General features: G+C 31.5%; 1 protein-coding gene across 2 annotated transcripts; it reads left to right on the forward strand.

Annotated features, from left to right (window-relative positions):
* Nucleotides 1-6,525: 6,525 nt before the first annotated feature.
* On the forward strand, nt 6,526-23,619 carry LOC124365966. 2 transcript variants are annotated; one of them, XM_046822121.1, is made up of 7 exons: nt 6,526-6,666; nt 13,132-13,217; nt 15,854-15,917; nt 16,654-16,756; nt 17,783-17,871; nt 20,571-20,654; nt 23,431-23,619. In XM_046822121.1, the coding sequence occupies exons 1-7, from the start codon at nt 6,648-6,650 to the stop codon at nt 23,586-23,588; spliced, it is 603 nt and encodes a 200-aa protein (XP_046678077.1). In that variant the 5' UTR covers nt 6,526-6,647; the 3' UTR covers nt 23,589-23,619. The 2 variants fall into 2 exon arrangements, with proteins under 2 accessions (XP_046678077.1, XP_046678078.1); XM_046822122.1 differs by having other exon boundaries at nt 6,550-6,576.
* Nucleotides 23,620-26,566: the final 2,947 nt, after the last annotated feature.

Here is a 26,566-nt window from a genome sequence, read left to right on the forward strand (position 1 = left end):
GTTCTTAATTTATTCACTACATTGAGAACTCACCAAATAATACTAATAACTTTTTATTTTTGCGAGACCTTTCGATAGCAAGACTATCTTCATCAGACAAAACAAAAGTAAATACAAAAAGTACATTTTCTTTTTAAATTTACTGTTTTATTTACTTTTGTAATGTGTCTGATGAAGACAGCCTTGCTATCGAAAGGCCTCACAAAAATAAAAAGTTATTAGTATTAGTTGGTGAGTTCTCAATGTAGTGAATGAATAGGCGCTCAAGTCTTAACAGATTCCTCTACCATTCACTGGGTGGGTCTAAATTCTTCTGAATTTGTACAGAATTTTAGTGAATTTCATAAACAACTGATTACTCACCGCCAATCTACCTAATTTTGCTTTCACAGCAACATTTTATAACCAATTAGAGAATTAGAGTAGAGACCACGAAAGAGTGCAGTTGGCACAACACGTCAACACGCGCTGTAGCCATCACAGGCCTTTGGCACAGTGTTGAACATACATCTACTATATTAGTCTATTAGCTCAGTCGTCGTTGGCTGCTGCACGGTCACGGGTCAAATAGGCTCCTCCCACAATTGTACTCTCTGGTGGTCCATACTGTACTTAATTTTTTGTTTGCTTCTGGGGAGTGGGTAGCTGCTACCTACTTCTTCGCTGGTTACGCCCATTCACCATCTAGCCACTAACGTAGTTCAATATCAAGGCCAACCTTTTATGAATACAAATTAATCGTTTCGTTAAGTGCATTAGTTGTTCTCTAATTCCGAGGTCATGGGTTCAAATCCCAGTGAGATCTCAACAAGAATAGACACGATGTGCAGTGCACTTCAAATCTGTCTTAATTAAACGCTGGACGCTTAAAAGAAAGAAAAAAAGTACATTAGTTTCACGATGGCGTGATTTTATCTTTAATTATATGTCTCTTTAAGTCTAACTAGAGTTTTATTTGATACTTATGTACTTTAATATTATTATTACTTTATAATACTTTTATTTAATACTTGTATTGAAGTGTAATTGAAGTTTAAAATTCCTGACATTGTTCAGTGGTGAAGTTCTAGATGAATCCAAATTAATACGCTGTTTTCAGTAAGCAAAAGTAATTGCATTAAGTTAGGTAAAATTTTGAACAATTCCTAAGGAGTTGCTAGATGAATGAAAGTACGAGAGTATTGTTTGAGGAGAATATTCAACTGACACATATTATCTTTTCTACCCTGTAGGAGAGTTTTCATCTTCCATTGTCCACCATTTTGTTTGGAAATTTCAATAGTTTTGTTGTTTCTAATATTCATCGTGAGAAATTTTAGGTTAATTTTTATTGGATCTATAAGAATTTGTTTAGTTCAGTCTTTGAGTTGGTTTTCCGTTATTTTGTTTAAATTAGACCTGGTTTGCAGTAATACTAGTAAATAACATAAACCTAAAATCTTATAAGTGGTTGGTATATCTAGTATAATTGAAGTTCTCACAACTACATTAGTTTTGTGAGCATCTAAAAATATTTAGGACCCAAAACGTCAATAATTCGTCCCTTCCATTAGTTTCTACGTATTGGGTACTCGGTTATTGATGAAATATAAAAATAGTCATACACTCTGTAGATACATAGTTTTATCGGTTCTCAGAGCACACCGGAAAGTGGTGAAGGGATATGGGTTGTAAACATAATATATACATTGAATAATGTATACTATGATCTTCTTACCTCCGCCATAAACCTACTGCTGCAGCCCTACTCTTGTGCTTTACAACTACGCCATAAACATCTGTATGTTTCGATTACGTATTAACTTCCTCAATTACTAACAATACTCACCTAGTAGCATTAAACGTGGCAGAGATCGCAGAACTTCATATCTAATAATAAACATGAAAACACGCATATAGATTATATTGTAGTTTATGAGCGAATTGAAGGTATTTTGAAAGAGATAATTCCAAATTAGGTTTAGCTATAACTAGAGTGCTCGCTCTTTCTTCTCTCTCTCTCTCTCTCTCTCTCTCTCTTCTCTCTCTCTCTCTCTCGATGAAGAGATTATCAAAGAGCTTATAACTACAACAAGAAGGATTGGAATAAAAAGAGAGGTAAACAGAGTTTAAATGCTTGAAAGTTGAAGAATGAAGAAGAGGGAGAGGAAGGAAAGGGACGCAAGGAAGAGATAAATTGGGATCCCGATGATTCTCATCGCACAGGGGCAGTGAGACGTGCTGTTAGGCTAGACACAAGCAAGAGTGTCGAGAAGACGATTAAGTGGCCGAAGCCCGAAGAGAGGAAGAAGAGGAGACGGTAAGAGGCCTGGAAAATAAGTTACAGACTTGTGTCAGAGGTGGAGGTGGGAACGAGGGGCTTCGGCCCCAGCACGTCTCTCTCTCTCTCTCTCTCTCTCTCTCTCTCTCTCTCTCTCTCTCTCTCACTCATATTTTATACCCACTGATATTTTGCCTATAATAATTATCATATTGTATTCGTTTTATATTTATTATAAATTCATAAATATTTGTTATTCCGATACAAACGAGACACGTAAATACACCAACTGTACAACGATAGTGTCTTAAAATCCTTTAATAGTTTTTAATGTATTTCAATTTAAATTAACAAACTAATTGAAAATGTATTATTCCCATTGTTTATTGTATTTTTTTATAAGTTTGGAATACATAAAAACATAATTGCGATGAGTCTATATCTTTTTGCGATTTAGTATATATTATAAGATTCGTGATTGGAAATATTTTTTATTTGGCTAGATCTAAATAGTGCAAATTTTCCCATACCATCGTGATATAATTGCATTTATTTAATATGAGCCCAAAAACATAGAGGAGGGACTTACTAAAAGAAACCAAACATTCAATTGGCCCAATGAAACATTCATTTGAGTTACTCAAGAGGATTTGGCAGTGTCGATAAAACATTGTAAAAAAATACAGGAGGTTGATTACCAAAAATGTGAGCATTTCGTCATCGTGAGAAAAATGTTAAACAGCGATAGTGAAAACTTAAGTGGCTTACAGATATTGACAATTGCATAGATTAAGACGTGTTAGCTACAATTTCAACCGGCGAGAGTACAGATATTCTTCTATGGTAAACGCAAACAAATATATTTGTAATCATGCAGGAGCTGAGCGCAAGTTTCCCAATTGGTTTTCAAGACATCAGAAAATTAAATAAGGATAGTCTGTCCTTATATTTACGACACCACGTCAAAAAGAATGTAAGTAAATTATCAACATATTCCGGGAAATATATACTTCTTAAATATAGCAATACTAATGCAGTGTAGTCATTGCATTATTTTATTCCATTAAACAGTAATCAGCTGCCGTATAAAGCGACCATTAGTAAGTGGATATTCTAAATAACGAACAAGAGTCGAATAATGATATCATTAATCGTGTAATATATTCATCCTACTTATTTAAAAATAATTGAAATTAAAAAAACCCTTCTAAAAAAAAAAACCAGACTAAGAAAAGTTAAATAACTTTTTCAACATTCGAAGAAATTCCTAATCCTATTCAGATTGCACTAACATGTGTAATAGTGATATTAATACATGCTTATGAGGAAATTACTAATAAATACTTAATTAATACAAGACACGTGAGGAATAAATATATAATTGTATAAATAATCATCCCGTTTTTTATCTGCACTGTATACGTATGTTCATACTTATTAAAATAAGTATTACGCTATTTTTAGTTATATCTAAACGGATTTACCAGTATGCTTGAATGTACGAGGGTAAGACATTAATTGATATGTATAAATGGCAATAGCCTAGGGATATTTAAAGTAAATATTGATTTAAAAAAAATCACTTGCTTTACTGGTACTTGATACGTAACCTCTCACCTTCCTTGCGATAGTCTGAATTTTTGCAAATAACGTTGTACAGAGTTGTTAACTTATTAAGAGTATTTAATGATTTATTCCATTTCTGTTTGCATTATACATTGCTATTACAGATAAAGTGGGGGTACTGGTAGTACGCTGCACAATTTTAGCTGTTGAACAGAAATAGTACATCTTTGATCTGTCCTCTGGGACAAGCTGTCCTGTATATTATTTACTGCTTCCTCCATAGCCTCCATAACCTTGTTTTATAAAATCGTTTAAAATAGCCTTCGACACTTTAAGCTGTTCAAAATTCACATTTGGTAGCAAGTATATAGCTAATTGTTCCAACACATTTAGTAGCTTACACCTCAAAACAGATACGTTTCACTATGTAGGCCCACAACATTTCATTCTAGCTGGATGTCTAAAAATAAACGGTTCTTTAAATGAACTTTTCATGTTTGGTAATTACTAAAGAGGTACTCTGATTATTTAATTAACAGCTCTCGTGTTCTAATAAAATATATTTTTCTCTGAGTAGCTGAATTTTCTCACTGTGATCTATTTTTACTTGGCTATCTGCAGTAGATAAAACAATGTCTCTCAAACACTGTCTTAAGGAGTTCATTTACTGTACAAACTTTAATTATTTTCACTACTCTAGAATCAGTTCAAATACTAGATCATCTACGAAGAAACTGTAAATTAATGGTAGGCATTGTGGCCTTTTCATTCAGTTTCAGTTTCTCCGTTTGATGGCAAGATAGGTGCAATCGACTCGCTGTCGAAACACCACCTCGCCGCGCCGTACAGGTAAGTGATCCGAATCGGCCTGCATCCATTCATAGCTACGCAATATGTTAGCTTCTTGACAAGTGCTGCGCTCTAGACGTGATACTGAGAACTATTTCGACTAGTAACTAGTTGTAGAACATGTCTGTAATTTTTTGTTCTCTTGTTTACGTTTCTGCACGTGGTTATTTGCCGTTATATTTTAGTATCGTCGCGGACATGTGGAGTTCAAGTCGTAACATTATTTGCAGCGAATTATATCGTGAATTAGACATTTGGCTTCGGCATAAGTCAATGTTATAAGTATGCTGTCTTAAAATTTATTTTACTTTGTATTTTGAAACATAACATTAAAAATAACACAGTTCACAAATAGAGAGGAAAAAAACGAAAAGTATATTATTTACCACCTTAATAAATACCTTTAAAATACATTGTGTTACTTAAGTCAGTTTAGATTTGACAGCACGTTTCTAAGCTTTAAAATGGTATTATAAACATAATTTTAGCTTAAAAGACAACTTTTGTATGAAGTTATTCATTTTTGCGCGAGCGGCTTGATAAATAGGTCTCTACAAGAGCATCGGAACTGCGTTATGTGTACGGGAGAGGGCCAATATCAGAATGCGCGATTAATATGTGTATACCGAATGGACGAAACAAATGGGGTTGGAGATATCTGAGATATTAGTAATCGAGTATTTAACTCGATATTGCAAAGTTTCCTCATTAGTTTAACTGTGGTAAATAAAACCTACAAGCACTACTTTACGTTAAATCCCTCGATTGCTGCCAAAATGCAGTAATAACGAACTAAAATGATATCTGGGTAATATTTTAATAACATTTTCAACTGAATTCCCTTCTCACACTGATGTTGACTCACACACAGTGGCAACAGTAACTTGGCTTGACATTCCAGCTTGTCGTAAAAGCGACTTGAAGTTGCATTACGCTGTGATAGACACGATCTCTAAGAGATCTTAATTGTGTACCTGATGAGACAATGAGAAAACCACTTCACCTATTCATAGGTGGCTCTGATGTCGAAACGATGTAACTTTCGTTTTGATCTTCTTCGTTGTCGACTCTCTTTGGATCTCTTCGGACGAATATTACACCATATTCCAGGAGTCAAGACGCTGCAATAAAAGGAAGGTTAACTGGAGTTAAACTCAAAACTCAAAATTCAACATTAGGCGATTCCTAACAACTATGTAGTAACTAACTTCACATTCTAAAACTGTCCTGGCCAACAGTGGCATTGAGACAGCACAAAACGTTTCTTGAATAAACTTCAAGTGATTTACTACTGACACATTTTTTACAACTGGTTTGATCGCTGTTCTTGCTCCAGCTTTCTATCGTGCAATAAAGAGGTTCCATCTTACATTACCAGGTTAGAATAATAGTTTAGGCTTTATCGGTTATCTTCTCAAACGATTCTATTTTGTTAAATCCCTCGTTTATGTACAAAAGTTTTTGATGGAGCGCCAGCTACCTTTTTCAACGCTGTCCTCCGATATCATATATCCATGCAATATTTATGAGGTGCAAACACACAATTTGCTAGTCGAATGAAAGATGTTTCAAATTTTTGTTATTAAAACCGGTTTAATAAACTATAATGTATAACGTCCGGAGTCTGAGTGAGAAGTCTCCTACAGCTGTATCTAACTGTAAGTACTCATTTGCTCTCGTAATAAAATATTCAGTAGCGTATTCTAAATATAATAATTTTATATCTTGAACTGAACAGTCATAAATGGCTGTGTATACCTAAGTGTTTGCTAATAGAGCAATCTATTATAAATATTCATGTGATAATGAAGAATACATACACGTGTAGAAATAAATAAATATTACGATGACGCAATACTAGTGCGATGTCTTATAATGGGGCACTGCACTGGTAACTAATGGTGAGCGGACAAATTTTTTGTAATTATTTGTATCAGGAACTTCTGAAACAACCGATATTTGGAGCAACAACATGTATACTATTGTATTAGGTATGGAATAGTTTGTTAATGGAATACTACTGTACAGGATAAGATCGATAAATATTTAAAAACATATTCGAAGAGTTTCTTATTTCTTTTAAGTTTTAATATACTGTATTTGTGTTGAACTGACGTTTATTTTATATTTTACCCGAGTAGGAGAAATTCTGAATCGAATGAATTAAATTTCCGACATCATATTAGAGTTTGCCGTGTTGTCACGTTCTAAATCTGTACATACGTATATTTGAGAATATTTTTCAGTCAAAAGTGTCTATTTCCAGCTTTTTCACTCTGCTTTCGGTCTAAGATATTTTTTTGTAACGTAATAGCATATACGTTGTTTTCCAATCTATATAAAGTTCTGGCAAAAAGTAAAACTTCCTTTCTTTTATCATTAAATATTAATTAAATATATCTTAAGAGTTTCGTTATGTGCTTACTTATTATTCATGTTCAAATAGTATCATCATAATTTATCAATATCATAAAAATCTTATTTTATTAATGCAATTCATTTGTTATAGAAAATCGAAAAATATAAGTCTATAGTCCTTCTAGGCGGTGACACCCTTTTTTCAATGTGAATAAACTCCCTGTGATTGGTCACAATTAAAATATTTACTTTAATAGATGTGAGTATAAGACAAATGTGTCAAAATTATCTTTCTAGAAACATTGGGAAGTAGAAAAATACAAATATTGTTCTTATAAGCGTTGCAAATCTATTGTAACCCCCTAGTATTCTTGATATTCATGGAGAATTTTTACTTTGTCTGTTGAGACAAAGTAAAAGTACGTGTCTAGGATGTTTGAAAAACATAAATACAGTTGTTCTAGGAGTTCAAGCCTATTTCAACTCCTATCTTGAATTTGCCTGTTGAGAGCACAGGACACCTATGTGTCAAGTTTCATGTTCTTAGAATATAATATGTTTAGATAATAATAATAACATTTTAAAATTTTATTGTATGTTATATTTATAAACATTATTGGAGAAGCCCAATAAAATATAAAAAGAGATAAAACTTAATTAATGTTTTGGTTAGAATATTACTTTAAAATTTACTATACCATTTTAGAAGACAGGATATAGGCAAGAAATGATTATTAGTAGCCTACACAAGGCATGGTTGGAGTTTGAATTTCGGAATAGATCATTCAAGCTCAAAAAAGTTAAAGATAAATATTCGATCTTTTTTAATTTTTAAAGATAAATTGATGGAGTAACAACATGTTTTTTATATTTATAGAGGAATTAACTTTTTTAAGAAAAAATATTAAATGCTTTTAGTAATTCATAAAATTATATTTAATTAAAAAGAAAAATTTCCTTAGGTTGTAAATGAATAAAAAACATGTTGATCCTTAAAGCTATTATTCATGCAAATCCCTTAAAACGTTCACGACGTTACCATATTCCGGGCTCTTTTATTTACCGTCGAATTTTTCAATAATAATGGCAAAGAACCGTCATCGGTTTTTTTACGTCAAACGTCTAATTATAACGAGAAAGGTATCTAGGCTTCACAATTTTGCACAAAAACAATTATTTAACTATATTTTATCAATTTTTTCTCCATTTGCCTCAAGGTGTACCTCTATAATTAATATGCCTTAAAAATTAAGCGCGGGAAATTTAACAAACCACCAAGACAGGGAAACAATACAAACGCAATAATGAAAGGCTTAGCAATACGTACCCCATCGGCAAATGACGCACTTTACAAAAGCCCGGCATGTTTGCCTGATCGGGTACACGACAGCAGTAGTGAAAGATCGCGTGTACCCGATGAAGTACACTTGTAGACATGTTTCAACAATCATACATTTATGTCGGCAGCTGTATTATTTGGATCTGGTAACAAATTTGCCTACATTTCTACGTTAAGTATCCATCGCACTCAATTAATTAGCGAATAGGCTATGACTAATTATCGTAGATTACAATTTGTACAAGAAAATAGCATTTTAGACTATTACTTATACTACAATCCTCACATTGAATTAAAAAATGGCTTGTAAGAAATATTTAAGTTATAATGAGCGATAGTACTATCTAAACCTTCACATGCTGTAAACTGGACAATTGCCAACTTAAGTCGCCAATAGAGTTCAATAAGCGACCATATAAATCGATTACTACAAATATTGATTTCGTATCAGTCATTACCACACGATAATGATTTAAAACAATGCATAATTGTAGTAGATAGTTTCCGATTACTATTTAAAGAATGTTCTAATAGTTACCAATACTGTAAACACAATCAGCTCTCACATTAAGTTCCACTCCCGCGTTCCTAAATATGATATACTTTTCTTAAAATTAATTTAAAACATTAATAAATTTGTGATGGATAGCAAAAGTTATAAATAACTTCAAATCGATACAATACATGGCAGTCTAGTCAATCGTTTATAAGTCTGTAAATGTGAGGAGCAGGGGCAAAATTAACTATAAAAAGGTGTTAATATTATGTTATATTTCTTTATAATTTAGACAAGCTTATTTTATTGTTTTAAATACTTATGATGCAATAGCCTACGTGCAAAATATGTTAAAAACAACTACGTCATTTTGTCTTTTGTGTAGTGTGCACTAACCGGTGCCACCAGAGTTTAAGAGTTTTAATACTAACTTTTACAAAATTAGAAACATTTGTTGTTTGCAGTATTGAAGTTTGTTCCTCTTCCCTGACACACTGATATGCCTCTTTATATTAAGAGGAATGTGAATGAATGAGTGATGTATGAATGAGATTATTTAGCAATTACACGAAGACTAGTATCTTGTAACTCTGATAATTTACCAAATTACAAGGGTTCCCATATAGTTTCACAGTTGAATTTCACTTCCATTTCAGATCAAAGGGAAATTACAATTAATAACAGCATTATTAAAGTTTATGGAGGGTGAATAATGAATAGATTTGTGGTCTCTCTAATTAATTAATTTAACCTGTATAAGCCTCAGTATTGATCCTCTACTAGTACAAACCGTACGTTAAATAACAGTTTATCTGCTCTATATTCTAGGTATTTATGGGTAAGGTCGTTATAACTTAATTTAGGAGCTTCTGTCATTCTACATTTCTGTATGTGGATTTGATTGCTTAGGACATTTGAAGCGGTGTAATACATTCTTTCAAAGTTTACCTTTAGGTAATATAGAGGGATTTTCGGGAAACACAAGTTAAGTTTGGAAAGGTCACTATCATTGCCTGTCTGCCTGTCTGTCTGCGTGCGTGTGTGCGTGCGTGCATGCGCACGCGCTTGTGTGTGTAAACACGTATCCTTCCAGGACCTGAATGTCTGGCCATTACTTGGTGTTTTGTCCTTCCCGTTTATTCATCAAAGCTGAATCCCGTGATTTACCCATTCCGATTCGGTTTGAGGCCAGGATGAATCCAGCTTCAACCTCTGTGGGGTTTTATGGGAGTGAAAATAAAACTCAGAGATTTTATCATATGTCTAAGTGGAGTGAGAATAGTTTAGGGTTAGGGTACAGCAGAGAACGTGTGTAGTTTGTGGTGCACTGGAATTCATGTTGCCATGTCATTTACAAGTCCAAACTAGCCAAACTCAGATGGTGGGCATCAGAAATACGCTCACACTACCTTTGATAATGTTATGCTCCAGCCTAGACATATATTTTTGATATATATTATATATATATATATATATATATATATATATATATATATATATTTGTATATATTTGAGTTAATGTGAAATATTATTATTGTACGTCCCGTAATGACTCTTCCTAATAATTACATAATTAATATATTTTTATAGTAATTTGTTAATACTGTGATTGAAAGAAAATAGTACGTACATATTCAATGCAAACACAAAAGTTTCTCGAATAAACTTGTTTTAAGATGGCGACCGTTCGTATACGAACAAAAGTATTTGCTCGCCGACAGCATAGTAAATGTTAAATTTTTAAGTTTATATAAATATTGAATTTATACAATTGTGGCAAGGCTATGAGAGTTTGGACGATACAAATGTATAAGTGGAATTATTCTACATCAAATAAGGTCACAAACAAATAAGGGAAAGTATATAATTGATTAAAAACCTCTTCAACGTTTTTTTCCAAATTGGTGTCAGAACATAGTTTTAAGATATATAAGCATAACTTGCTAACTATATCTAGAGCCATTGTAATTAATTCTCTCTTTTTACTTTGGTCCAAAATGATTTAATTCTCCTCCTCAGTGTATTAAAAACCAAAATACTTTAAAATATTTGTAACTATTTTAAAGAACCACTTGCCGGTAGAGCTGTCTATATGATACAGGAACCCTTGGATAGACCCCGATATGAGGTAGCAGGTTTAATCGCTTCTTAGGTTCTTTATTATTATTGTTATTGTTTTAGATTTTTCTAAAACTTTTTTGTTTTACGATATAAATGATTATGTTATTTTAGGTTTTAGGTATTTTAAATTTAATAGTCTTGACCCTTTGAGTGTCACGGGTATTTTCCTGAAGGCATATGCATAAAGTGCCACCCTGTTTTTCGCATATATGTAAGCTTTTGGGAAAAAAAGCTGTTGTAAAATAACTACCAAACAGATATCCATAATTTTGTTGCTTTTTTTCTTAATAAATGCAGAATATGATTTATATAGTTACAAATAAAATGTAATTTATGAAAATATAAACATTTCTGTATTTACTTTTGTATAAAAAGTTAAGTTTCGACCTAATTTGAGTGTATACGGTATTTTTAAGATTTTTTCTTTATACCACGATAAAGGCCATATAATTCTATATAAAACCCATGTGTAACATCTTATTCTAGAATTTTTAAAACATGGCATTATATGTAGTAACAAAATGCTGCCCGGTACCGAGATTTTACAAACTGTACTTAATTTGTCAGAGTTTAGAAAATTACTTAGTATTGATGTAGTTTTCTCAATAAATGTAATAAAACATCAATATAACACAAATAAATATGATTAGTAAATGTAGAAATAAATACTTGCTAACATATTTACATAAAAGTTTACATTTACTAAATAATAACCCTAATAATATTTACACTGAAAATTCACGTTTTTCGCTTGGACAAAACTGAAATCACTACATTACTTTTGTAAAGAAATACAGAAAAATACTGTATAAGTTACTATTTTATTTTTTATTTACTCAAATGCTTGGTTATCGGCACATTAACAACAAGAAGTGATAGGCCGTTAAGCAACGCGATACTCGTCCGCTACGTCGCGTGACTGGTAGACAGAATCATCGCACAGGTACTTCGGTATTATCACAGCCCACTATTTTTGGACGAGTTTTCCTTATCAGAGATCAAAATAAACTTCATTATACGTTCCTTCTTCCATAATGAATCGAAAAATACTCGATGAGTCATACTTCCTATTTCCAAATCGTCTCCAAATAGACACACGAATGACATTTTCGAATAATGAAACGTTGTTCTTATAGTTTTTGATTTCATTCATTGTCTTAATAACTTGTAAATTCAAAAATAGGTTAAATAAAGTCAGTTGTTTTTAATACTGTAATTTATTTTGTCCCCGATAAGTAAAACTCGTCCAAAAATAGTGGCTTCTTGATAAGTACCCAAACAACATAAGTTTCACAGGTAAAATAGTACAGAAACAACATAAAACTCGTATTTATTGATAGTTTGGAACCTATTTAATACAGCAGTCTGGTTATTTGGCCAAAATAATCTTGTACCATATAAAATATTACGAAATACGAAACGTCGAAATGGGCGACGCTGGCACTTAATGCACTTTTCGTACCGTCAAAAGTAGCGACGCTGTGGCACTCAAAGGGGTACGTTAGTTATTATTAAATTTTAACATGTTATTGGCTGATATATATTGACTTACAACACGTAATGTTTAAATGTGTAAATAAAGATTCAATTCAATAATCACTCTATGAACGAATTTGTAAGCTGAATCCTAATAATTAAAGATTAAAATACTTATGCCATATTTAATGAGCCAAAACAAGATAGTATCGCAGGACCGAAAGTGGCAATAGAGTTATAGTACAGTCGGTCAGACTGCCTTTGGAAGCATAGGAACCTATGTAACAACTTTCAAGGACCTTCTATCAAAAATCATTGTACGCACTGAAGGACTAGTATTTTTCCTTTTTACTCCAAAATCAATAGACATCTACGACACTGCTTTCTATAGCGATATATTCAACAAGTAGGCAAACGAGCAGACGAACGGAAATTATTTTCACCTAGTTTTAAATTGGATTAAATTATTAAAAAATATCGTAAATAACTGAAAAAAGGAGATAATATACTCTGTAAATATTTTTACTGCAGTTAAAAAAATAGTGTATATTGGTGGGGTGTGTGTTCGTGTAATAATAATAATCTAAATAAAAAAATCATTGCAACCTCAGAGCACGAGAAATTTTGACTAAAATATACAAATATTATACAGTGCTTCTATTACAGTGTTGTTCTCTGCCACTCTGGTACATTCTACAGACGTCCGCTCACTGTGTTATGGAGTCTGTCCTATGAGACGACATCCTAGTTCTGTAAGTACAAATTTCCTATATTCACGAATTTTATAAATATCAAATTATTTAGTTACATAATGCCTATTGAGCCCATGAAGTTACTCTTAGGTTATATAATTAACAATAATAGTGTCAATAACGATGTATTCTGTGCATGAGTCTTTCATTATCTTCACTTTGGAGTGAGTCTTTTGAACTATACAATAAATTGTCGTCAGACAATTTGGTAGTACTTCATTCATGATAAATTATTTGACTTAAGTAAGTAAAGCAGAAAGGTTTCGTATATAAACCGAATCAATATGTCGTTTTTAGATCATGTAATAATAATCTAAATACAACTTACCCACCAGTTGGAATTCTTTGGCGTATCCATGCTGGTGTTTCGGAGGGGGGTCTTCTCTTGGGTGTCTGAGCATGGTGAACATTGAAAGCAAGAGTCTACCTTTGGTTGCTCATCCCTGCTAGTATTTTGTTATATTGTTTATTTTTGTTCTATATTGTTTTGTCATTTCATTGTTAAATTTTCATAGTTTATACCGTCAGCACACACCTATAGCATGTAATTATAGCACTTATAGTATTAGTATTAGCATGTGGTTGTTTTGTTGATTTTTGTCTTGTTGTATATTGCTTGACCCATGCACTAGGGTTAGCACACGCTTAGCATGAAGCATTTAGTTATTATCTTGTTACCTTGTTTTCAATTTGTCTTTGATGCACAAGTTGCATATACTTAGCATGTACATTATTATGTAATCATCTTGTTGACCATTGTTATCTCTTTTTGTATCTTGTCTTTGATGTTCTACTTTATTAACTTTAAATTTATACCATATTCAATTGTTCTGTAAGCATGGCTAGTCCAGTAGTACTAATATCGCATGTAAGTGGCTATGCATGAAAAGTGTATTATCAATATTTCGGACACTATGTTGTAAACATTTTTGTAAAATGGCGATTGCCGTATGTATTAATAAATAAATAAATAAATAAACTTACCAAGTCAAAGTACTCGTACTTCACACAATTAAAGGAATTTATCTAATTCTAATATTAACAATCTAATTGTTTTATATTCACAATGAAAATTGTTTTTTTTTTGTTTTTTAAAGTTACTATTGAATCAGTTATACGTAACTATAAAGCAGAAAACTTTGTGGAATGAATTATGTTCCTACGAGGTATGAAGTAGTGCTCAAACCTGTGTAGAGTGTCTTTGTAGGGTATCGTAACATGTGAAAGTAACGCAGAAATATCCACTGCGCGTTCGCTCGCATTGTAGATCAGAACATCAATTTACCTTTTTTCCAATGCCACACTATTAAGGCCGCATCCCCTTCGAAATTGCTAAAAATGATTTTTCCACTGAGACCACCATTAGGTTGGAAATCAAATGGTTCCGGTGACAGTAAATAAAGGCTAAATGCATTATTAGCAACCTTTTTGGCATGGTTTGCTAACTTATCTTCCTTAGTTTTTTCCATTACGACATAAATGGGCATGTTAATTTTTACTTGATAAATTTAAGAATATGCACACTTTTATGAGTCAACACTCTTCAACATTTGGACAATATCGCTGCCACCATGTTTTGTCGTCGTTGTCAACCTACTATTGGAGTTACTACAAGACACAAACAAGTTTACTCAACAGAACATAACATACCCTATTACCAGTATCAATACTTTATCACAACGGACAGCTGTTCCTTAAATATTATACGAACTCTGTCTACCGAACAAATTAAATAGAAGTAGTCAACAAATTTATATTATATTCAATCGGTTGACACCTTATTGAAACATTCACACATCTTATGATTTACAACGTAAAAATATTCATTCAGACACGTCACACTGAATTTAGAGCCAGGAATAAAATATCCCAGCGGCTCATCATGAGTTCATCAATAGAGAAAAACGCATTGGAGACCAAAAAGTTTTAATGAGTTTTAAATTAATATTTGTACGCGTTTATGAGATATTTGTACTTTTATAAATGCGTTCTCTATTCATTACATGAGATTATAAAACAATTTTAAAATATACCCGTTTTTGGAAAAGACATAAAAGAAAGCTTGAGCGAAAAATGACCTACACTCTGAAATAAATCTTACTTAAAATTAAAAATAAAATTATTTCACTAGGTTTAAACTGCTTATCTCTTCAAATTACTCTGAACAGGTTAGAGACTGAAACCTACTTTGAAAATATACTTAACTAAAGATAAGATTTTAATAAATAATAATGATTTTTATTTAGGTAATAATTAGCCGTAAATGTGTTGAACGAAACCTGTTATGATTCATAAAAGTACTAATATTTCAGAAAGTATAAATATATAAAATAATTGATTGAATTATCGTTTTCAGTTAAAAAAATCGTCATATACCATTACACCAACTTTACATAAAAAGATACATACATCCCATATTGCATACCCAAGATGGTGGTCAATAATATGAACTTAATTAAATTTAAGTACATGCTACTCAGTAATGATCAGTAGTATCAGAAGTCGATGTTTAAAGAAATAAGGGAAAATGCAGGGGAAGGGCCATTTAAAACTCGCCCTGTATATGTTTGCCTTTATAACATAAGATTTGGCTAGTAAAATTCTTTAAGTTGATTTTTAACGTACAATGATTTCAGGTAGAAGGAATGTGGTGGACAGTTCTAGCAACGGAAACAACCACTGGGCAATGCGGGCTGTACAGTAAGTGTCCAGCAACAATCTTAAGACGAAGCCCTTTGAACGAGAACATTATTTCATAAGAAGAGTAATAAAAGAGAAAGTTGTAAAAACAGTCTGAACTGTTAAGAAAGTAGTAAATTTGTAGAAAGAGAGAAAAGCCATGCAGTCTTAAAATTTAAAAAAGGCGAATCAATTTTATTATAAAATTGGCTGAAGTAAAATTACCAAATTTAATTCCAAATTTACATTGATGAACCTCCAATACAATAATACTCGTACATTTTTCAAACATTTTAAGCGGTGTCTTATTTTCAAGATGTGAATAATAACGCAGCTATATCCTCTTTAGTTTTTCAGATAAAGTTTATATTTTTTTAATTTTTACATCTTTATAAAACGTACAAAAACTAAAGTATAATAGTTTCACTACCTGAAAATAAGGGGTGGATGCGAACTGCAACATTTTCGTTTTGAAATATAATAGAGTTTATCGGAACTACAATCGACTTTCACTATAGTAACGTAATAAACTATTAAATAGTAAATATGTGGGCGTGCTGTGTTGTTGCAATATGAAATCGTTTGGAGCCTTGATGCAAGAAATGTTTTGTTTTTTTAGGTAAAAATAAGTTAAAAATAGTCTATAATACCGTAATAAATAGGCGTCTATTGTAAGTAAACAATGTTTAGTCCATTTGACAACCTGGATTAATTAAAATCAATCTCAAGATTGTTAACCAGTTGTCTCTGCCCACAGACAACCAGTGTCCTTGCAAATGTATTGGGTTCAAGTACACTTCCTGTGTACCAGCACCTTACATTCATCAATACAACTTGACGATGGTGGGTTATGATACAAGGTAAGTCATTAAACAATGCCAGATCCAGACGTAAGTTATTAAACAATGCCAGATCCAGACGGTAAGTTATTAAACAATGCCAGATCCAGACGGTAAGTCATTAAACAATGCCAGATCCAGACGTAAGTCATTCAACAATGCCAGATATAGACTTTAATTCTATATCTAGTAGATATCATGTTTAATATTATATGTCCACAGTTTTACATACAACGTCAAACATAAGAATTAAAAGAGATATAACTTAAGTACAATTTTCAGTTCCATACCTAGATAAATTTATCACACCTCATGAATTTTTAAGGTAAAAATAAAGATTAAAACCAACGTTTACATGATTGAAGACATTTATGATTTAAAGCGATGTATAAAAACACCAAATAACATGTTATTAGTCCAATATTACTGCACATTATATTTACTAAAACACATTAGTAATATATTTTACAAAAAACACCAGTCTTTTGACATTTGATTTTAACATTAACTAGTATTGTGACAGCCCATGGTGGAAGTTACATTAAATACTAATAGTAAAATAATTTTGAAAGTGACTTGTTTTTTTGGCATTTTTTGTCCTTGAGTGATAAAAAAACATATCTAAAATTACTATCTTGAATGAGGCACTGATCTGTCGGATTCTATTAGTATAAGTAGCAACCGTAATATTCCTGCTTAAAAGAGGAATGGTGAACTAAATTTGATGGTGACAAAAATGAGACAGAAAAATGGTTTCTGTAATGCTCATAGTAAGACAGAAAACATTGAAAATGTTCACAGTATGTCAGATGTTATGGTTGCAGCTAACAAAGGACTGATTTTATTTCTGGGCTATATGAGGACCATTAAATGGGTAGCGTAAGAATAACTCTAAGATAAGTTATATATATCCATATTTGCTAAGATAAGCAAATACGGAATAGTATTTCACACACTTATAAGTAGTATATTACTATTAATGTAGTCCTGTAGTCGAAATAAGATTCATGTGTACAAGTTACTATTTAAAGTTTCCAATATCCACAGGGACTGTTGCTATGATGAGGAGCCCACACTTGTAAAACTCGTAGATGTAAACTCACCTTATTTGGTTGTCACCCAAACAAATTTACAAAGTAAGTACTGCTTTCTACAAATTTTATTTGCTAAGCCTGTTAAGGTCGAGGCTATAGTGCTTATCGTAGAACATTATATAGTTTTTGTATTATACAGGTATTATATACAGTTTTAACATTATTAGGCTAGCAGTGAAACACAGTTTACCACTCATGTTATTGTATATTATTATGAATTGTGATAGCCAACATTGAATATTACTTTGAAATAATATTAGAAACGTATGGTTTAACTTTAATGATATATTTTAAATTATAAGACATTAATATCTAGCAATATCACTTTTAGTTTGTGTTTATTTATATTTCAATGTAAAACGTATGGTTAAGTACTTATTTAAAAACTCTTCAGTTATTTTCAGTTAGTTGATCAACGGTAAGGGAGGAGAATAAGCCTGGGAATGATCCATAGACAAACCTATAATACACAACTGTTATGACAGAACAGTGTGAGGAATATATTAGTTCAGTCGTTTACACACGTCTGGCTCACATTAAACTTTAAATTTTCAAAAAACTGGAAAATAGGCGTAAAACTGAGTGAGAGAATAAAAACATTAACGATAACATGATGATACAGTAAAGTCTAGTTTATCCGAATTTCATTCATCCGGAAGTCCAGTTTTTTTAATAATCATTTTGGTTGACTTTCCAATGTAACAATGCCATTTTTTTAATGTTAGCATGAAAGCGATGAAAGCAAAACAAACAAATTAAGTAACATTTGTAATATTATTATGGTGTTTTTCATTATATACTTTAATTTAAACATATTTTTAATCACCTAAAATATGGAGATTAACACTTCTAAAATATGCAATACTAACATAAACTTAAATTGCTAGAACCAAGGACACACTCGAACAAAGCATATGGAGGGAAGTAAACATATACCATAAAACATAGTGGGGTTGTATAGGGCTACTACCTATCATATATTGGTCGTACTAACACACACTTTGAGTGTTTAGAGCACAGCATTCTTGGTTTAAAGTACTTTAATGTAGCGGTGTCATATGGCACTGTCATCTTCGAAGAGACTTCACAAAAAATGTACAGCCATATAAATGTCTTTGTAAAAACGTGGACTTGATTTATTTACAATAAGGTTTAATTTTATACTTATATCACTTTAACAACCATCTAGAAACTTGAAAAGTGATCAAAAATAAGTAGGCATAACATAGATAGAGGGAATTTCTTTATTGCAGGAGACAATAACAAGTGTTTATTTATTAACGGCAAGCAGCCAGCTTATACATAATTATACTAATAACATATGGCTCAAGACTTAGACAATACTAACTTGATCTAGTAATTATTGATCAGAAAACAAAACCAGTGCGTGGCAAAATATACTAAATGACGGAAAACAGAGTGAAATATGCATAAAGATATATAACAAAAACCTTTCAACAAGATATTAACAATAATTATAAATATAATAATGCTTTGGTAAATAGACTATAAAGGTTATAACATCATAAAATCTATATAAAGCTATAATGATAATAAATCAACAAATCATTAACCACATAATAATAACAGTAGAGAAAAAATAAACTATATATATAAAGAAAAACGTTAAATATATACATATTCCAAATGTCAACTGATCATTTTAATAGAACACAATTTTCCTCACTCAAACAATAATTGTACAGTCTTTCCACTCAACCACTTGCCAATTTACCAATCCTAGTCCCTAGCTCCTGTACCAGTAAGCTATTGTGTGGTCTCCCTCTTATGAACTAGCCGGTTTTATAAAATGCCTGAAATGCTAAAGAGTTTTTACCACTCTTGGGGAATTTTGATAGATTAAGATAATATGTTGTGAGGTCAAGTAGGGATAACTGTTGTTTAGAATTACTTGACCATGTATGTAAATTGTCAACCTTGATTTAACTCGCAAAATAATCGACATGCATTTTTTACAAATTCAAATGACCACCATCTTGAAACGTTTTATTGTTTAAGACTGGCTAAATAACTCATCGAAACAATATAAAAATACTTCCTGTGCAAAGTTTCACTTTTACCCCACAGATTTCGCACGAACTCGTCCCATCAACAACATCCTACATATATGTATATACAACATACTAAGTTATAATATTAACTGTTATTTAGTTATTTGTGTTCAGTGTTGGAATTGTTATTGCATTAATATATTGCCATAATATGTTTAGAACCGAAACTATTTACTCAAATACAACCGTATGTATTATTGGTACGTTTACTGTTTTTTAATTTATTTTAGTATTTCATATTGTATTAGGTTGACTAAGTGATTAAATATGGGTTAATTCCAATACACATTTTTTGCAGTTTTTTAGCATATTAACTGACGAGCTTTATTAATTGCAATATATTGCAAATTTTAACTTTAGAAGAGTTTTATTGCATATTTACACTGTTTCCCCTCTGTAAACAGTTATTATATAATAAGACACATTGCTCAATAATGTCAATGTATTTTGTAGTTACTCGATTTCCTTTAATAAATAAATCATTCTTGTCAATAAATAGAATTAAAATCGTATGAGGTGTAATCGAGAACTTGCTGAGATATCGATCAGTTCCAGCTCACCCGTCTGACTCTTGTTACTTTTAATAACCAATGATATATAAACATATGAAAACTCCTGTACATAGACACATGAAATAATACTGAAATAAATGATACATTATTGTTCCAGCTGGTGAAAGTATCACTGTTGCTGTCTTGGATACAGATGACGCAAGAACATTTTTGCTGTGTTACGTTTGTGACCTGAAAACAAGTGAGTTATAATAAAGTAGCAACAAAATATTATGTGATTTAGTTCAAGCTAAGAAAAAAACAGTCAGAGGCCAACCTAAGTTATTACAAAACGATGAGCAAAGAATGAAAAATATAGTGAGAGTCCATGTTAGAAGTTCGTTTTTAATTTTGATTATTACAGTACTCCCTAGCACACAGGAACTGAACGATCCTGCCATGTTTCATTTACCACTTGATCTAAATATATTGTCTTAATAAGAGCATACCAATTAGACGATTTGATTTAGATAAATTTCCTATACCCAGTCAATTATTTCGATTGCTCTTCACTCATTGTCATAAAGTGTAAGTAGTTTCTTAAAAAAGAGTATTCCAGCACAGATGTAATGTAAAACAAGTACGTGGTTTATATTAAATAACAATAAGAATTACTACGGGAATGTAGTAATTCTTATTATTAGTAATGGACATATTATTTATTAGTAATTACTTATAATAAATTTATTTATTATACTAATAATTATTATTAGTAATGACTAATAGTTGACCCTAACATCAATCGATAACATCAATAATAGTATCTGTAAGGGACATGAATTAACATTAATCGTATTAGTCAAGGAACCAAGAGATAATTTGCTCTGTATACCCAAACAACCTGGTTTTTACTAAAATATACAAAGTAAATTTTTCTATGAAGGAAATTAATAATAAATTACGCTAGTTTTGTGGTGGTCCAAATAGGGGAGGATGGTCTAGGAAGTGTTAAACTAAAATCTTTTCGTGCATAGTATTTTTCCAAATCGATACGAGTACACTTAAAACTAACCACCTGGAACTTAATTACGTTTATGTCACAGCCCGACAACTAGATATGGAAAGTAACTACTTGAACGGTCTACATTTTATGGTTAGACGACGCTGATTTAAAATTTCTTGCGTGTCTGACTAGAATATTATACTTTGACCTTTATATGATAACTTCCATGGGGCTATGCTCGGTATAAAAACCAAGAAGTGATGAATAGTTTAAAATATGTCATAGTAGGACATATCTCGATTATAATTGTTTATATAGTCGATAGAGACAGCCAACGACTTAAAAAGTAATCAAAAATCAGTTTAAAGGTGACAAAGTGTGAACGAGAATTTTTTCGGTGACTGCATTAAACGTTTCTTTATTATTTAAAACTGAACCAAAGTGCCATCTTATTGTAGTATAGGGGTTGAGGACCAATTTCCATTATATAAATAACCTCAGAACTCGATTTTTCTTGAAATCGACGGAGAAATTTTGCCTTAGAAACTAATTTACTATTAACTTTTGTTGGAGGTCGAATTATGAGGGTATAAAAAGAAAAGAAACCTATAAAATAATAATACTTTGTTGAGATACATTGTTTTAACATGGCCCACTTAAAACCAACCGCAAAACAAAAAATAAATTTTAACTTACAGTCAACTTCATGGAGACCCGTAATGTGGCAACTTTGAGATTCTTTATTTAGTTGCCTGACGGTTTAGCTTCATCACAGACCTCGCAGAGGGTTCTTGCAAAATTAAAAATGCATAACTCATTTCATCTGGAGATGTCTTGAGTATAGAAACACAGACAGATAGTCAGATAGGACATAACGTTTTATACCCGGGAGGCAAAAAAGAATTACGTCATCCTATAGAACGATAGGCTTCAACGACACTTAAACAAATTCAATTGTTGGCAATTTACTCATAGAACTCATTCTTGTTTCTGTAGAAATGAGGCCACGACAAATTTTAAGTCTACAGATGAAATCGAGATATCTTGTTACATTATGCATTTAAATTTTTGTTCATTAAGTATGTTGTAATAGCAATGTTCAAAATAATATAAGTTCTCGTGAGGATAATGTAACGTAATAGTGCCCCGAAATTGAATACTTACATCTTGATTACTTCCCACTCTGTATTTTTATTTTACCATACGAATAAAAATCTCACATGTTACAATCTCATATGCCTTAAACTGGCTTTATTTTAAAATATATTTATTTTGATATTTTCTCGTTGCCATCATGGATAATCATATGATCTATGTAAAAATATTAGCTAACACTCAGCCAAATCTCATGGAGGGATGTGCATAATCTTAAAACTCAGTATTCCAATTATAGAAATGAGGCTTTAATGCTTATTTATTCATGTATATGGCAGTCAATTCATAATTTTAACCCTTTAGATACACTGGCATTTTGACCTCCACCAAAAATAACGTGGCTGACTAACGTTTTACTTTTTTAGGAAATATTTCCCTATCGTTTCCAAGAAAACCTGTGTCTTATGCAATATATATTGAGGCCATATATTCTTAAGATGAAATAATAATAATAAAACGTTTTGAAGTGTCAGGAGTTACCAGTTAATATTTAGTAACTTTACTTAGACTTTTCGCATTTGTCGACAGAAACAGCAGCTTCATTGCAAATTTTGAACCTCCTATAAAGATGTAGAAGTTGCAATATTATAAAACAAAATTCTTAGACGAGTTGCTGTCTCATTATATATGGTACATTTTATATAGATTAATTTTGTTGATAAATTTACATTACAACTAAAAGTACATCTGCTAATATTGTTTTTTTTTAGCATAACAAGTTGCTTCCACTATTTAGTTTTAAAAATAGGCAGTCCCCTGTTGAACGTGCATAGTCTGACTATGAAGCATAACACAATTGTATACATTAAGTGTCTATAAATTTAGTTAGTTTTAGAATGTATAAGCATAATACATTTGTTAATCACGATGTCTGTTTCAGAAAGAGGAGATCCAGTTGTATTTGTTCTTAGTAGGGACATAAAAGGGCTGTGCCCAGAAACTATAAAGAGAATTTTCTCTACGTTAATAGCTAACAACATCAACCCGAATTGTCTTAAACCAATAAGCAGAAGGAACTGTCCTATATATGTGGGTTAAAATGCATGCGAAATAAAAATGTTGCAAGAAACAGGTTTATGTTTAATTTACCTTCAGTGCTGTATATATGCTATATAATATTTACTGCATTGCAAAATTGCGAAACTAGTACAGTGCCACTCTGCACGGTAACATAATGGATGGAAAATAATATTTATTGCCACCATTGATCCTTTACAGAGTCAATGTGTAGTGTTGGGTGAATAGACAGCCTTATACTGTGGACATGACTAGTTGCAAATTAAGAGTCTTGAAATTATTATAAATATGATAAGGAAAAAAAAGGAATGTGAATAGTTGTAGTCAATTTACGAACAATTTAGTTCAAAAATTAGAAAATGTGGTTTTGAAAATTTAAGGTTGAAAATATTACAAACCGAGAGTTGAAACCACTGTTCTTATAAAAAACATTACAGTGCAGTGAAAGAACCTCAAAATGAACAAAGATATTTTACGAACATTTCACAGTTCTAAGTTGTTATAGTTAGGTTTTCAGTCATTTAAGTTCATTTCTGGTGAAGAACACGCCAGAAACTGTACATTAAAATGTGACCAATTTTCAAAACTCCAGTATTAGTCGTTGGATTTCAATTATACCTTTTGAAATGTGTAAATTTAAACTATTCTCTATCTATGTAAATAACATAAAAAATATGGCTGAAATTCATAATGCACCTTTACGAAAATTTAATATAAAAATGTTACTATTGCGAAGGCAAGTTAGATGGCAAACAAGACTAGAGTGAGGTTAAGTGGAGCCCCAAGGTCAAAATAAATTTTTTAAAAGCCCCTATTTTAGCCTAATCTTCCCCTTCATTGGGATGAGGGTTCCATGATGTAAATTTAAAATGTAAATTTTAACCCAGGGTAGGTTTTGAGCGCATTTTGAGGAAGAGTTTGGAGTCCTAGGTTTAAAACCATTTTGATAATCAATTTCACTAGACGCTTTTTAGTTTTAGAAATTTTAGTCATAAAATTGGTTTCCGTCCATTTAAGCGATGTATTTTATAACAAAGTCTTTGGATCTAGACATGATACTGTTTTAGAAACCACCTCTATAACCTCTCAGAGAATGTCGGTCATAAATATCAGATTCCGCAATAGTTTAGAACTTGGAATTCGCAGATGCTAGAGTAAGGTAACATCTGCACACAGCAAGCTACAAATTACCAAACGCATAACAGGCTAGGAGCTTTTTGAGGGTGAGAGCTGCTACGAGTACTGTACATTCTCATGGGCTGTAATCAGCCCGATACCGGGATCTGCCAAAGGCTGGGAGATGTAAGAAATATGAAATAATGAAATTTATTCCTTTAAAAGTATACATACAAAAACAATTTAATCATAGGAATATAAGTTGACCACAGTATCCAGTAATTGTGGCCAACGATAATAAATTTTAGAAAATTACAATATAAACAATTAATTTGCGAGTCCAGCAACAAATTAAAAACTCGCACTCCGTGGCGCCTGTGCTAAATTGAGGAACTACAGATTATAATATTACATTATATGAAAAAATAAAAATTACAAATTTATTACTTTAATAACTGATATAGGTCTACATGCTTGAACCGTACATTATAAGACTCATTCCAAAGTAAATATAAAAACAACTTGAGTGAGCAGATAGTAGATTTAGAATATACATAGATGTAATTAATTATACAAGAGTAGCATTTAGAAAAGACACGTCATCATAAGAAAATAGCCAATATTTTATTTGATTTAAAAAAGATTTTGAGTTGGAACATGATTTAATATGAGGTGGCAATTGATTAAAATACTTAGGAGCAATATACTGAAAAGACTGTTTAAGATTTTTTGACTTTAGGTAATCTAAATATTCGTTGTAAATTACTTCTTGTTTGGTAAGACAGGTTTTCTGTACCAGTGTTGCCACTTCTAATATAAAAGAGTTTTAAAACTTTGTAAACAAACAAATGGTTAATGGTTAATATTTTTAGATGACAAAACAAAGGGGAGCTCTCTCTTTTGTGACAGTTGAGTATTTAAGAGACATTCTCTGAGAGGTTATAGAGGTGGTTTCTAAAACAGTATCATGTCTAGATCCAAAGACTTTGTTATAAAATACATCGCTTAAATGGACGGAAACCAATTTTACGACTAAACTTTATAAAACTATAAAGCGTCTAGTGAAATTGATTGTTCTTATAATATGATTTTGAGATACGGTGAGTTTTTCCACATAGTATTTAAAGGTTCTCTCCCAGCATTGCACACCATATTGTAACCTGGAATCAATTAAAGCAAAGTAAAGAATTCGTAATATACTGGGTTCACAGAAATTCTTCAAATAATAAAAAGTTCTGATTGAAAATTTGATTTTCTTATGTAATAATGAAATGTGGTTTTTTGCCAATTTAAATTTTCGTCTAAGTTAATACCCAAGTACTTAAAGCTAGTATTTTTTTCTATCACTTCATATTTGCCATCTATCGACAAACAGTTCAAATTGTGCAGAGTTAACCCTGCAGGAAATTCAAAACTATTAACTAAACTAACATTTACATATCTTGTTTTCTTAATATTAATTACCAGTTTGTTCACACAACACCATGACCTTAACAGTTATAAATCTTATTTATATTCACCCTGTACCGTTTTACTGGCACATAAGGGGTTAGCTTTGAAATTTAAATTTTTGTGAAGGTTCAAAAAGGGAAACGAAAATCTTCTAAAATAAATAAAGTTCAAAATAAAATACTTCTTCTTGAAAATAATTACTGGATTTAAAATACAAATAAAAATTTCTTGATGACTTTTAAGCTCAAACTTGTAATATATTAGTCACTCAAAAAATGTACAACGTTCTTACAGCTTGTCTTTTATTAAATTTTTAAAATTCAAAACTTTCACACTCTAATCTGATCTGGAAATTCTTCACTTTAATTTATCTTCAAAATTCAGTTTTATTTTGTTACTAATTTTCTTTACTTTACTTTAAATATTACTTC

This window comes from Homalodisca vitripennis, chromosome 7, assembly GCF_021130785.1.
Source record: "Homalodisca vitripennis isolate AUS2020 chromosome 7, UT_GWSS_2.1, whole genome shotgun sequence".
Lineage (NCBI taxonomy): Eukaryota > Metazoa > Arthropoda > Insecta > Hemiptera > Cicadellidae > Homalodisca > Homalodisca vitripennis.

Coding starts and splice junctions, on each gene's coding strand:
- LOC124365966 (XM_046822121.1), top strand. Junction 17,872..20,570: donor CACCCAAACAAATTTACAAA/GTAAGTACTGCT, acceptor TTATTGTTCCAG/CTGGTGAAAGTATCACTGTT. Junction 20,655..23,430: donor CGTTTGTGACCTGAAAACAA/GTGAGTTATAAT, acceptor TGTCTGTTTCAG/AAAGAGGAGATCCAGTTGTA.